This window comes from Musca vetustissima, unplaced genomic scaffold (genome assembly GCF_032173495.1).
Source record: "Musca vetustissima isolate MV318-11 ecotype Yass unplaced genomic scaffold, APGP_CSIRO_Mvet_v1 utg31133, whole genome shotgun sequence".
Taxonomy (NCBI): Eukaryota; Metazoa; Arthropoda; class Insecta; order Diptera; family Muscidae; genus Musca; species Musca vetustissima.
This window is the reverse complement of record NW_026872670.1, coordinates 42,616-56,918: the sequence shown is the minus strand read 5'-3', so window position 1 is coordinate 56,918 and position 14,303 is coordinate 42,616. Positions and strand designations below refer to the sequence as shown.

The window sequence follows — 14,303 nt, the reverse complement described above, 5'->3', positions numbered from 1 at the left end:
GTCCCTATATATATTTCGATTTGCACAAAATTGAATGATGTGTCTAGAATGTTGTGTACTAAGTTTCGTGGAATCGATTCAGATTTGGATATATCTCCTATATAGTTTTTCTTCCGATTTTATGTAAATTGTGCACTAAAGACCCGAAATTTGTCCGATTGCCTCATAATTTTTTACAATGAACTGTAGTTAATAAAAAATAATCTCTGGCAAGTCTCTTTGAAATCGGTTCAGATTTAAATATAGCGGCACCAAACTCCTCATATTTATCAGATATTTATTTGCTTTAAATTAATGTACATAATTGTCCCATTGCAAGAATCATCTCTATATCTGACCAAATGAAAAATTTAGTATAGTTTGCAGAATGACATGTTAGTGGTGGATCCAATATCATTTTATTCTGTTGAATATACCCAAAGTTGTGAAGGCTATCATATAGTCGGCCCCGTCCGACTTTACTACTTTCCTTACTGGTTTAAATATATTTTTCAAGAACCTATGTCTGGATTTTTTAAATATAGTTTTTCAAGAACTATTTATAGGGATGGATTGTTTAAAAATATTTTCCACGGGCTATTTAAAGAGGTCGACTTTGTAAATATATGTATTTTCCAAGGACATTTTTTCCAAGAACCAATATTAGTGTGCATTTATTTTTATTACTTTTTTTGTCAATTCTATGGCCAAAAATGAATTCCCCACTACAATTAAATAATTATCTCCTATGATATATCTTCAAGATAATCACTTTTAAAATTATTAGTTGGCACAACTTTCTCTTGATATCTTTTGGACATTGATCTCCTCCACCGAACCTCATAGTGTATTTTTTTCCGTTCAACATCCACGGCTACAATTCAAAGTGTTAAATAATTTACGCCAAGTTTCCGCACAATTTCATAGCTTAACGCCTTTAACAATTAACACTTCCTTTTAAGCAGACACATCTGCACTGCAAGCCAAGTGGAGCGCTGTGATGTGCAAACAACACCGACAGAAAAAACTCCAAAAATAAATATAAATTAAAAAATAAAAATAAAATAACAAAAATTAAACGACAACGACAAATGAGACAACACACGGTCGATCGGTCACAGCATTTAATATATCTCCATGTAGTGTTTATATTTTTGTTGTCTCACTTGGTGTGAACAAATTTGTTGTTGCTGTTATTTGTGTGTATGTTTTTGCCACTTATGTTGATGACAAACCATAAAAGTGTCATAACAAAACGCTTACCGCTTTACCGCATCAATCCATGCGCATTAACTTTAACATAACTATATATATTGCCATTAATAAGAATGTGTGTGTGAGCATGTGTGTTTATGTTGCCCGATGCAACATTCAGATACGTGACATATGCTGCATATTAACTCATATGCAACATAGGCAAAAAACCCCGACTTTCGATTGTACAACACAAACCACCAACAACAACTAAATCCACAGAAAAAAAATTAATAAAAATAACAAATACTATGATTAAAATTGTGTGGTGTTTATATTTGAAAATTCAAATAGAGAAAAAAGGGTATTGGAAATTGGTTGAATAGAACATAGAAAAACTATAAGGTCCAACCGTTGTTTTTCTTCAATAAGGGGCTATGATGATGACCTTAATAGTAATCTCAGATATGGATTTGAAAAAACATTTTTTTAGACCAGTCAAGAGTCAATTTTTGAAAAAAAAAATTGAAAACAATAATGTCCATGATTTGGCAGGATGTTGAAAAATATTTAAAACCAGTAAGGAAAGTAGTAAAGTCGGACTGATACCCTTTACCACTTTGGGTATATTTTACATATGTATCCTAACAGTCGACGCGTTTTGTTATAAATCTATATCTGAACCGATTTCAGTGAAACTTGCCAGAGACTAATTTATATAACATCAGTACGTTGCGTCAATCGGCCTAGCTATGGATCTTTATGGGCTAGCTATCTTAGCTATCTTAGCATCTTAGCAACACAATTCTAGACTTAATTCAGCACCCTATACCAAAATTCGTGCAAATCGAAATATATATATAGGGTCTTTGGTGCACCAATTACCTTAAATCGGATGAAAGTAAATATGGGAGCTATATCTAAACCTGAACCGATTTTCACGAAACTTGGCAGACATCATTCTCGATCTTATTTACAACTTTGTGCCAAATTTCGTGCCCTTCAAAAGATTTCCAGGGACTTTAGTGGACTATTTACCTTAAATCGGACGAAGATATACATAAATCTGAACCGATTTTCACGAAACTTTACACACATCATTCGTGACCTTATTCATTACGCTGTGCCAAATTTCGTGCAAATCGAAAGGTACCTTAAATCGGACGAAAATATATATGGGAGCTATTGTGGTGTTTATATTTGAAAATTCAAATAGAGAAAAAAGGGTGTTGGAAATTGGTTGAATAGAAATTAAAAAAATTAGTAGTTCAGCCATTTAAATCTGAACCGATTTTTCCCAATTTCAATATTGTTCGTCCTTGGGCCAAACAAATGAGCTGTGCCAAATTTCATCCAATTCGGATCATAAATGCGACCTGTACTTTGTTTACAATTTAACATGAACTGACAGACGGGCAGATGGACGGAACCATGGGTCTACCTCGATTATTTTTGCCTGTTACAAACATATGCACAAAGACATAATACCATGTACAACAGTGTGGTGAAGGGTATAAAAATCTCATTAAAAGGTGCATTTTCTATAGAAGAGTTATATCTTCTATATATATAAAGTTCCCTTCTATCTATAAAATAACCCTACCTTCTGCCAGTGGAAGAGCCTTGGCGTATTAAAATCTCAAATTCCAATTCTTAAGACCCTTTTACAAATAATAAAAATATATTTTTTTCATTATTATTTTCTATTTGTTTAAATGCGTGCTTGTAGGCGAGCATTTGAGTATGTGTGTTTATCTGCATAACAATTTTTTCTGCTACGTTAATATTTCATTAATAAATTACACTGGAAGTGTGAAAAAAATTATTAAAACTCCAACACACAGACATAATCTCTGCAATATCATCCTTTCCCTCAGGAGTTGCAAACAGCGCGAAAAAAACAAACAAACGAAGAAACCACAAATTGCAACATAACCCACACACACGTTGGAGTACCGATGGCTGCAACAACAACAACTACTAGCCGCAAATTCATTATACCACACACACAACTGACTGATTTAAGCTCACCATTTAAATGACTAACAAAATTGAAAAAAAAAATGGAAAACAAGAACAACAACTTTCAATTTAATGAAAATAAAGTGACGAACAGCTGAACAAAGGGACTTAGTCTATTTTTTGTTGTTCGTCATGTTTCGCCATTATACGTGATCTTTTTCCATAATTATGCGACTCATCTCGAAAAAAAAGACCACATATTCTTGTTTGATTGCTAACATGTCGTCTTCGTTGTCGTCATCCATTTAGAGCATCTTTTATGTTGTTGTAGGATGTTTTTTGATGGAGGCGGATTTTTTCTCACATGTTATTTGTCGGTGTTGTTGTTGTTGGTTGCAAGTGCTAATGGTAATGTTGCGGTATTTAGCATGCATGTGGCAACATAATTATTTTCGTTTTTTTATAATTTGATAATTTAGGAAAGGAAGTGGATTAGTTGCTGGGGATTATGGTGAGCAGATCACTCTGAAGAGGGCACAGAGGTTCGGTGGAGAGGAAAGGGTAATACAGGCGTGGATATATTTTTTTTTTTTTTTAAGTGGCAGAGTGAGGCATGGATTTTACCCTACACAACTATATTGTCAGGGTATTATAGCTTTGTGCAGCCACGAGAGTTTGTAACGCCGAGAAATATTGGTCCTAGACCCACCTTTAAGTATACCGATCGTCATATCTCGACTAGCTAAGTCGATCTAGACATGTGTGTCCGTCCGCCTGTCCATTATAATTTGTAAACACGAAACAGGCCACAGTTATGGACCAATCTTTACGAAATTTTGCAATAGAATGGGTTGTGGTCAATGAAGACCCCTATTGTTTTTAGTAAAGTTCGGTTGTTAGGGGATGAAATAGATCAAAAACTTTATTTTTGTATGATTTTTGGTGGCTCCATAGTCCGCAATTATGGTCCAAACATCACAAATTTTTACATGGAGAAGGGATTTACATGGAATTTACATGGAGATTGGTCAATATTTAGTGTGCCAAATGGATCTCGACTTTTGTGTGAAAAATGACAACATTTGTATTCTATGGCGTATATATTTGCCCCTGGAGGACATAGACCCGATAAGTTGATCCAAGAGGAGTGTTTGACTTTTAAATTGATACAAATTATATTGTCGTATGTACTCGGATGTGGGGGTTGCATTTAAATATTAGCAGGTTCATATGTAAGTTAGGAACCCTTAATACACTAGAGGGCGGAAATATACCGCTGATCGCTTTGAAATTTTCCATGAGTATCGATGTATGACCAAGGGCAGCGCCTATAATTTTCAGTGATGATCAGATAATAATATTAAAATGAGATGGGCGGAAAACTAAATTTTGTGTTTTTTTCGAAAATATACCGCTGATCGCTTTAAAATTTTCCATGAGGATCCATGTATGGTCACGGACAACGCCTATAATTTTCGGTGATGATCAGATAATAATATTAAAATGAGATGGACGGATAATTAAATTTTGTGTTTTTTTCGAGTCGATCTATATGCCACAATGGAAAGCCGAACATCACAACACAACCCTTGGTGAAGGGAAACTGGACAAGTAATTAGAAGAACTGAATATTAGTAATATTCGGAAAATATATCAGTGTAAGGAAGTGGTGCTGTTGACCTCTAATCGAGCAAGAGGGTGCTACTGTTACGAAATATTCCCTAGGATAAGAATAAAATTCTGCAGAAAGTGTGAGTTCCGAGGTAGTTGTGTAGGGTATCGTATGGTCGGCTCCGTCCGACTATACTGCTCCGCTCACTGGTTGTAAATATATATTTTTTCAAAGCGTGGTTTTATATATTTGGCTTCGATTTTTGTAAAAATAATTTTTTCAAGACTTGGATTTTTTAAATATAATTTTTTTAAGACTTGGGTTTTTTAAATATAATTTTTTAAGCCATTTTTAAAACTTTTTTTCAAGTCCCAGAATGATAAAAGGATTTTTATGTGTTTTTAAGGACTGGCCATAAGCGCGGTTTTTTATAAATATTTTTTTTAACTGGCCATTGTTGCGGATTTTCTAAATATTTTTAAGGTCTGGCCATAGGCGCGTTTTTATATATATTTTTTAAGGATGGCCGTAGGCGTGGATTTTTTATTTTATTTTTTTAATATTTATTCAATGGCCATTTAAAGGACTGAAGACAATTAGAACTTCTATCCCAAAGTACATAGTTACATTTTTTCCGTGTTTCTTAATAACAATTTTCAAAATTTGATATTTGCTCCCCATAAAAATTTTTCCCACATTCTAATTTTTTTTAATACCTCATCATCCTCTCAACAAGATATTCATTGATCTCTGTTGTTGTTGCAGTTGGTTTTTTGATCATAAATAATATTGATTGCTGTAATAATCTTCAAAATCTATTGTAAACACATCACCCATGGCATTTTGCATACAAAGGCCATTGTTTTGGACTCAACTCCTCCTTTTTCGTTTCTAATATTTTTTTCTTTTTTGCTCTCCTGTTTATTTACTCAAGAAGTGATAATTTCATGGTAACCTTAACATCGATGGCCAGTGCAACCAGACCAGGCTAGGCACACACATGGCAAATGTTCGGCCAATAAACATCAATAAATTTCCGATTGTTGATTGTTGGCTGCCATTTACGCGCACCAGACCTGGCCAGGCTGTTGCGTTCGTGGAAAACCTCATAAAAAATTGGTTATGATCGGTCTGAGAAAATATTACACCTCACTAGTCATAATTCAATTTTCACAACATAAATTGAGGTAATAAAAAACGAAGATGTAAGGCAGAAGAAGAAGAAGACGAAGGAGAAACAAAAGAGGACCCCCTTGGTTGGTGTGCAACAAGACATGAATTTCAAATTCTAACAATTGCGGTGCAACAATTGCAGTAAGGTAATGGATGTCTGCAGGAGGGGAGGGGGAGGTTTGGACTTGCAAAATTGCAAATAATTTTCCAAGCCTCCTCTGTGTTTACAAATGTCCGACCACATGACCCCCTTTTTTATGACTTTGCAAAGGAGATGAAAACCGCCACCATCATCAGCAACATATTTTTTGTTGCGTGTCCAACTCAACAACAGGTCGAATGTTGTTGTGTTTGATGATGTTGAGTTAGAAGATGACCACAGACAGATACCGTTGTTTTTCTGAAACTCTTTAATTTAAGATCTCGTTGTTGTGTTTCTTTGGTTAAACTTCTTGTCCATGGTAATTATGCACATCTGGTAATTTGTGGCCACCTTATGCAGACTGCAAATTTTTTCCACAATTACCCAAGAAATATTAAAATTTGTTTTTAGCATGCTTGTGAATAATGGTGAACATGTGTTTTTTTTTCAAGATAATATGAATAAAAGATTAGCAATGGTATTTCACTGAAAGGCTAAATGATTTTTAAGATGTAGATTTTCTATGGAAACTACTAATATAGTAAACATTTTTTCATAGTCATGGATTTTTAAGAATATTTTTTCAAGGACCCATAAAAGAAGTTGATTGTTTTAAATATTTGTTCCAGTAAAAGGCGTGGATTTTCAAAAATATTTTTTTCCAGTACCATTTCGCGTGAATTTTTTATAATATTTTTTCAAGGATCAACCATTGGTGTGTATTTTTTATAGTTTTCTTTTCAAGGACCAGTCATATGCATGAATTAAACAAATGTCTTCTGCAAGGACCAACCATTTTTTTTATTTTTTAATGTCCAGATATAATTTTCCTTTCTTATATATTTCCTTTCGACCTCCCCTTCTTCAAAACCTTAAATATAGCTAATATGTTATTTAAATTTAAAGATAAACAAAAAAGGAAGACAAATTCTCCAAAATAATTATGCTACTGTGAAAAAGTCGAAAAGCAAACATCACAGGGAGACAGACAGACTAGACGCTTAAGCGAGAATCTTTATTTAAGTATGCAACAAAAACACAACAAAAATTTACAAAGAATAACAGACAACATTGCAAAAGTCTATGTGGTTGGATGGCTGGCTGGCTGCATGGCTGGAATGGTGGCATATGCTAATGTTACAGATGCAACAGGACTGGCCACACTGCATTACCCGAAAAAAAACTGAACAGTCAGCCGGTATGGAGAAGCCATACCTAACAAAATCAACAAACAGTGGTAGCAGAACAACCAACCTTAATGACAGCATGCAACAAATGTTGCTACCATGGTGCTTGGTGTTTTTGGTGGGCAGGGGGCAATTGTCGTTTTGTGGTAATGTCGGGAAGAAAAAGGAGTAGGAGTTACTGAACCCGTAGAAGTGAGGGGAAAAGTGGTGTTGTGTATTTTGGTAAAGCGAGGGGGCGTCGGCATCATCACCACCATCATCAAAACTTGGTGTGATGCGGTTGCAAAAGTTTTCCTTTAAAGTTTCCGGACTTGTTTGTATTTATATTTTGGCGTTAAATTGTAAACCACAAAAAAATGCTACGTACAACGGCGGATGAGCAACAACAAAAACAAAAAAATAAACTACAACAGATGAGGAATAAACTGATATAGAAGTGTAATCGCGAACACCATTTCTTGAGATAAATAACGCAGGGCACAACATTTAAGTGAAGTTTTAAAATAATTTGAACGTTTTTAAAATAAATAAAAAGCAAAGTAAAAAACTAGAGGGTCTTAGAAAAAAAAAATTTTAAAAATCCCCTCTGACTGGTCAATGAAAAAATATTTAAAAAAATAACGACTATTTTAAATATTTTGTTAGTCCTTGAATAAAATATTTTAAAAATCCACGCCTTGTATTGGTCTTGAAATAATATTTTAAAAACCTCTGCAGCCTTTATTGATAAAAAATTATTATCAAAAAATATTTTAAAACTTTCGGCGGCCTTTCATTGTTCCTTGAATAAAATGTTTTTAAAAATCTGCCTTTTGTTCCTTAAAAAATATATTTAAAAAAATCCATCCCTTTTTGTCCTTTATAAATGATTTAAAAATCCAAGTTCAAAAGTCGGACGGCGCCGACTATATGACACCCTTCACCATTTTGGGTACATACAAGAAATGTTAATATCTACAATATCCTATAGATAGAACAGACATAGAATCTTTGTAGGACCAATGAGATGGAATGGGGCGAAATGAAATGTGCAATCTATCTAATCTAATCAAGCAACCGTTGCATACACCATTTGTGTATTGTATTGGCCCTTCGGTGCATCAATTACATAAAATCGAATGAAAATATAAATAAGACCTATATTAAAATCTGAACCGATTTCAACAAACCTTATCACACATCAATTTTTCATCAATTGCATTCTCTATGCAAAATTTTGCTCAATCGGACAAATATTGGAAGTTTGGTGCATCATTTACAAACAATCGGACGTAGCTATATCTAAATACGAGCCGATTTTAACAAAACTTCGCAGGCACCAGATTAATTTATATAAATTTCAGTACGTTTTGTCAATCGGACAAATATTGGGAGTTTGGTGCATCATTCATATAAAATTGAACGAAACTATATATGGGAACTATATCTAAATCTAAACCGATTTACTCCAATTTCGTCCTTGGGTCAAATAAGTGAACTGTGTCAAATTTCATCCAAATCGGATAATAAATGCGACCTGTACTTTGTTAACAAAACAATCGGACAAAACTATATATGGGAAAGTATATCTATATCTGAACCAAATTTTAACCCACATCAATGTAGATCTAAATCATTTGCCTGTGCCAAATTTCGTGCAAATTGAAAGATATATAGGGACCATTTATATTAAATGGCGCTATATATGGGAGCAATCCTTAAAGATAAATCTGAAAAACAATTTGTGTTTGAAATTTAACACACATCAGTGTAGACCACAGTGTGGTGAAGGGTATAACAATCCATTTTTTTAAATCCGATCCTTGAAAATAATATTTAACAAAACATGCTTGTGTCCGATCGTTGAAAAAAATGTTTCTAAAAATCCACACCTAAGTCAGATCTTTGAAAAAACTGTTTCTAAAAATCCACACCTAAGACAGATCTTTGAAAAAAAATTATTTCTTAAAATTCCACGCTCAGCCTGGCTATTGAAAACAATTTTAAAAAATCCATGCCTCAGACTGGCTGTTGAAAACAAATTTAAAAATCCACGCCTATATCCGATCTTTGCAAACTTATTTTAAATGCCCACCTCTTTTTACGATCCTTGGAAAAATATTTTAAAAAATCCACCTCTGGCTATTAAAAAATATTTTTTAAAATCCACGCCTCAGTCTGGGTATTGAAAATATATTTAACAAAAAATCCCTGCCTTCGACTGGCTATTGAAAAAAATATATTAAAATCCACGCCTACATCCGATCTTTGCAAACATATATTTAAATGTCCACCCCTAAATTCGGTCCTTGAAAAAATATTCCAGGTTTATGTCAGATCCTTTATAAATATTTTTTTTTTTTAAATCTGACTATCTTTAAAAATCTGATGTCCGACCCTTAAGAATTATTTTTAAAAATCCACGCCCATATCCGATTTGTAAAATAAATATTTCAAAAAAATTCATATTACGATGTTTGTCCTGATAATGGTGTATAGCAATGAAAAATAACCGAAAATTAAATAAACCAACTTTATACCGCACACCAAATAAAAAATAGAAGACGAAGTGCGGTTTTAATCAACAGCAACAAATAAAAAGGAGCAACAGCAAAATACCAAACACCAGCAATGAAAAATAAAGAAGAAAGCAATGCAACAGCCAAACAATTGTGGCAAACACAACGCCAGTGACAGCGACAACAAACATCTTCACCCACAGGAAGACTGGAAATATGCTTTGATGCAGTTGATGTTATTGTTGTTAGAGTTGCTGTTGCATGTCTTTTGAGTTTGCTGTTATTATTTTCTTATTTACAGCGACAACAACAAAAATGTGGCTGCAATGAAAGAAACACAGCCAGCCAGCCAAGTGCCAACTGATGCAGCAGTAAAAATTGCAATCACCACCCTTGTATGCGAACACTGGGCACCCAAAACTAGAAGAGATGCCAGAAGTAGAAGAAGAGCAGCAAGAAGGGGACGAAACATAAACTGCAGTGCAATCTTCTAGGCCCGGAGCTGGCTGCATGCTGGCTTTCATAGATAAATATCTGAATGGTTGGGTTGGCTGGTGTTATATCAAGTTTGTAGACTTTTTTAATTTACTTTCATATTATCTCTGTGGCATCTTCTTCGTTTTTATTTTCTGTTTATTTTTTATTTATTTATTGTTAACTCCTTGGATGATGAGTTTTCCGGGCGCAAAAAAAATACAAACTTTACAATTTTGTGGCAAATAACAACATTTCTGTTCACTCATGGTTATTTGTAGGAGCTGCAACAGCCAACAACTTGCATATATTCGCAAAGAAAAAAAGTAGTGATGTCGGTTTTGTAGCTGTCTGCTCTGTTTAATTGAATGCATGATTCTAAAAAAGATTTAAAGCAATTTGTTTACAAATTTGCACTTTTCATGCTAAACATGTTTGTTTTTTCGCTCTTTCGATTGTATTGCATTGCGCGTTGATGGCATGTGGCAAAAGAAACTGAGGATGATGGTTTTGTTGCTCATTTGTTGTTGTTGTTGTTGTTGTGAAGTAAATAAAATGACAGCATATATCCATAAATGTTGACGGGGAAACAACATCAACAGAGCACAGTGTAATTTACCACCAATTGATATGCCTAAGCGGGTGTTGAAATATATAATTTGTATTGCTCGAATGAAATATTGATACAATTGTAGAAAAAATTGAATATTAAAAAAAGTGGGAGTAGTCCAATAGGATGACAAATTTTAATACCGTACACAATGCAGCGAAGTGTTTGTCATATCGCTCATTTGCTGCAAGACAGGAATGTAGTAAAGTCGACTATATAATACCCTTAACCACTTTGGGTATATTCTACATATGTCTCCTAACAGACTCCGCCTTTTCGAAAGAACATTGACATGAAATTTCATCTCATTCGGGCAAGTTTTAATTCGTTTGATACACCATTTACATAAAATCGGACGAAACTATATATGGGAGCTATATCTAAACCTGAATCGATTTTCACGAAACGTGACACACGTCCTTCTAGACTCAATTTAGTACGATACGCCAAATTTTGTGCTAATCGAAAGATATATTGGGATTTTGGTGCACCATTTCTATTAAATCGGACGAAAATATATATGGCAGCTATATTTGAAACTGAACTTATTTTCACGAAATTTCATGCCAATCGAAAGATATATGGGGACATTGGTGCACCATTTACATAAAATCGGACGAAACTATACATGGAAGCTATATCGAAATCTGAACCGATTTTCACAAAATTCGGCACACGTCATTCCAGACTTAATTGAGTACACTGTGCCAATTTTCGGGGAAATTGAAAGATATATAGGGATTTTGGGGCACCGTTTACATAAAATCGGACGAAAATATATGTGGAAGCTATATCGAAATCTGAACAGATTTTCACGAAACTCACCCAACATCATTCTATGCTCAATTCAGTATGCTATGCACATTTTGTGCTAATAGAAGGATATATAGGGACTTTGGGGCACCATTTACATAAAATCGGACGAAAATATTTATGGGAGCTATATCGAATTCTGAACCGATTTTCCCGAAACTCACCACACATCATTCTATGCTCAATTCAGTACGCTGTGCAACATTTTGTGCAAATCGATATATAGGGATTTTGGTGCCCCATTTCTATTGAATCGGACAAAAATATATATGGGAGCTATATTTGAAACTGAACCGATTTTCACGAAACTTAACACACATCAATCTATGCTCAATTCAGTACGCTATGCCAAATTTCGTGCAAATCGAAAGATATATAGGGACTTTGGGGCACCATTTACATAAAATCGAACGAAAATATATATGGATGCTATATAGAAATCTGAACCGATTTTCACGAAATTAACACACATCATTCTACTCTTAATTCAGTACACTGAGCAAAATTTTGTGTGCATCAAATTTCGTGCAAATAAAATCGGAGATATATATGGGAGCTATATCTAAATCAGAACCGATTTTCACGAAATTTAACACACATTGTTCTAGACTTAATTCATTACGATATGCTACATTTCGTGCAAATCGAAAATATATATGGATGCTATATAGAAATCTGAACCGATTTTCACGAAATTAACACACATCATTCTACTCTTAATTCAGTACACTGAGCAAAATAAATCGACTTAAAACGTGATTCTATGCATATTCTCAAAAGGAACCATGTGTCTATCTCTTTTCCTTTTGCCTGTTACAAACATATGCACAAAGACAGAATACCCTGTACCACAGTGTGCTGAAGGATATGAAAATGCACGCCTATCACTTCCTACAAGTTCGGTTATACCTCGATTTTTTTCCTTTTTAGCAATTTTTCTTTCAATTCTAACTCACTGTGCATAAAAACGAAAACAAAAACACAATATTGTTTGTCTGCCACATATATGGCGTGAAGACCTTGTGACATATGTGAGTGAGCAGAACATTGCCATGGAACGGTACATCAGTTCATGTTACGTTTACCTTCTAAACGACGACGGCGACGACTGCGACTATGATGCTGCTGATGATGAGCACAATGCTGATGACTCTCCATGTTGATGACGACGATGATACACTGATGCCAACTGAGGAAGATTGATTGATTGTAGGTTGTGGCATTGCTAATTTTTCATACAAGATTCGCCAACCACAGCACAGGAATGAGAAGAAGCGGCAGGGGCAGCGGAAAAACTAGCATTCATTTGTGCGATGTACGTGTGTGACGGGGATGACAATTTGTGAAAAAAGTTTTTAAATGGTTGATTTTTTGTTTTTGTTGTCAACAAATGTGACTGGTTCCTGTATTCAGTCTTTTATGTTGTCTTCGTTGTTGTTGTTGCTGTTGGTTTGTCAGTGTCTAGGGTGCGGATAATTTTCAATTAACGGAAATTAGAAATGATAAATAATGACAAATGGGTGAATGGCGCCACACACAATTTCGGTGAGGTGCATATGTACACATACATATATACATACGTATGTATAAGTGTATACATGTATAGATTTATCTTTCAAATATTTGCTGCTGATTGCTCTTAAATCCAATTACAAATTAAATATTTTTTTTTTTTTGTTAGTTGGTTCGAACAACTGAGGCTCGTTGTGAGGATTTTGGCTTTGATCGATGACATTGCTAAGTAAGAGCAGAGCAAGTGGAATTGATTTTCAATACGTCGAAGGGTGGGGGGAAATTTCAGGCCATGGAAAAGAAAAGCAAAAAAATAGGGGCAAATATATTTAAGGAAAATTTGTAGGCAATATTTAATAAATATCATGGAGCGGGGTTTTCTTTGTAGGAGATTTTTCAATAAGATCAAATTTTCTCTTGAAAAATTCCGTCCATACAAAATGTCTATTCTCCTGCAGCTGTCCTTTTTTTCATATCAAAATTTTTTGGTATTTTTTTTGCTGAAATGACAATGCAATGAAAATGTCACATAAACTCTACTTTGTATAGAAATATATTATCTCTTTATAGTTTTGACATTTATCTCAATAGAGTAGTTTTATTTTGCCAAAAAAAAAAACCCACCATACGCAAATGTTTAAGCGTGCCTGCATTGGACCATTGAACAAATGTTGCTTGAAAATTTGCCTACCGCCGTTGATGATTATCTACGGCCGCCTTTTTTTCGCCAACAACAAAATCATACAAATCATACGCCTAAACAGGGCAGACAACAGCACAACACTTAGACGGCATGACTGTCAATTGGCATTACAGTGTCAGCCATTGATAATTGTCTGAATATGTGAAGTGAATTTTTTGTGGTACCTATGCCACACGTAGTACTGCTGCTGTTGCTGGTGAACTAAAAAATGCCAACATAACTGACTGTGTCATGCCGTTTTTCTGTTTGGTAATAAATTATTTTCTAAATTTCTCCAATTAGTTTTCCATTGAGTGAGGAGGCCAAGATATGTCAAAAGAAATGGATGGCGCTCCCAGGTTTTACAAGGTAAATACAAAGGTTGACAATTTTCCAATGAACTGTGGGGTATACAATTTGAATTATTTTTTCTATTTTTTCTAAGAACAAAAATCACAAGGCCTC

The 14,303-nt window shown here is 34.4% G+C and overlaps 1 protein-coding gene across 1 annotated transcript in view; it reads right to left on the bottom strand.

Annotated features, from left to right (window-relative positions):
- Positions 1 to 12,802, bottom strand: part of LOC133337585 (netrin-B-like) — a 45,949-nt gene extending 33,147 nt beyond the window's left edge. The window contains exon 1 of the mRNA XM_061545803.1: positions 12,730 to 12,802. Coding sequence (XP_061401787.1) covers positions 12,730 to 12,802 — 73 coding nt within the window. The remainder of the gene's footprint in view (positions 1 to 12,729) is intronic.
- Between the last annotated feature and the right edge of the window lie 1,501 nt (positions 12,803 to 14,303).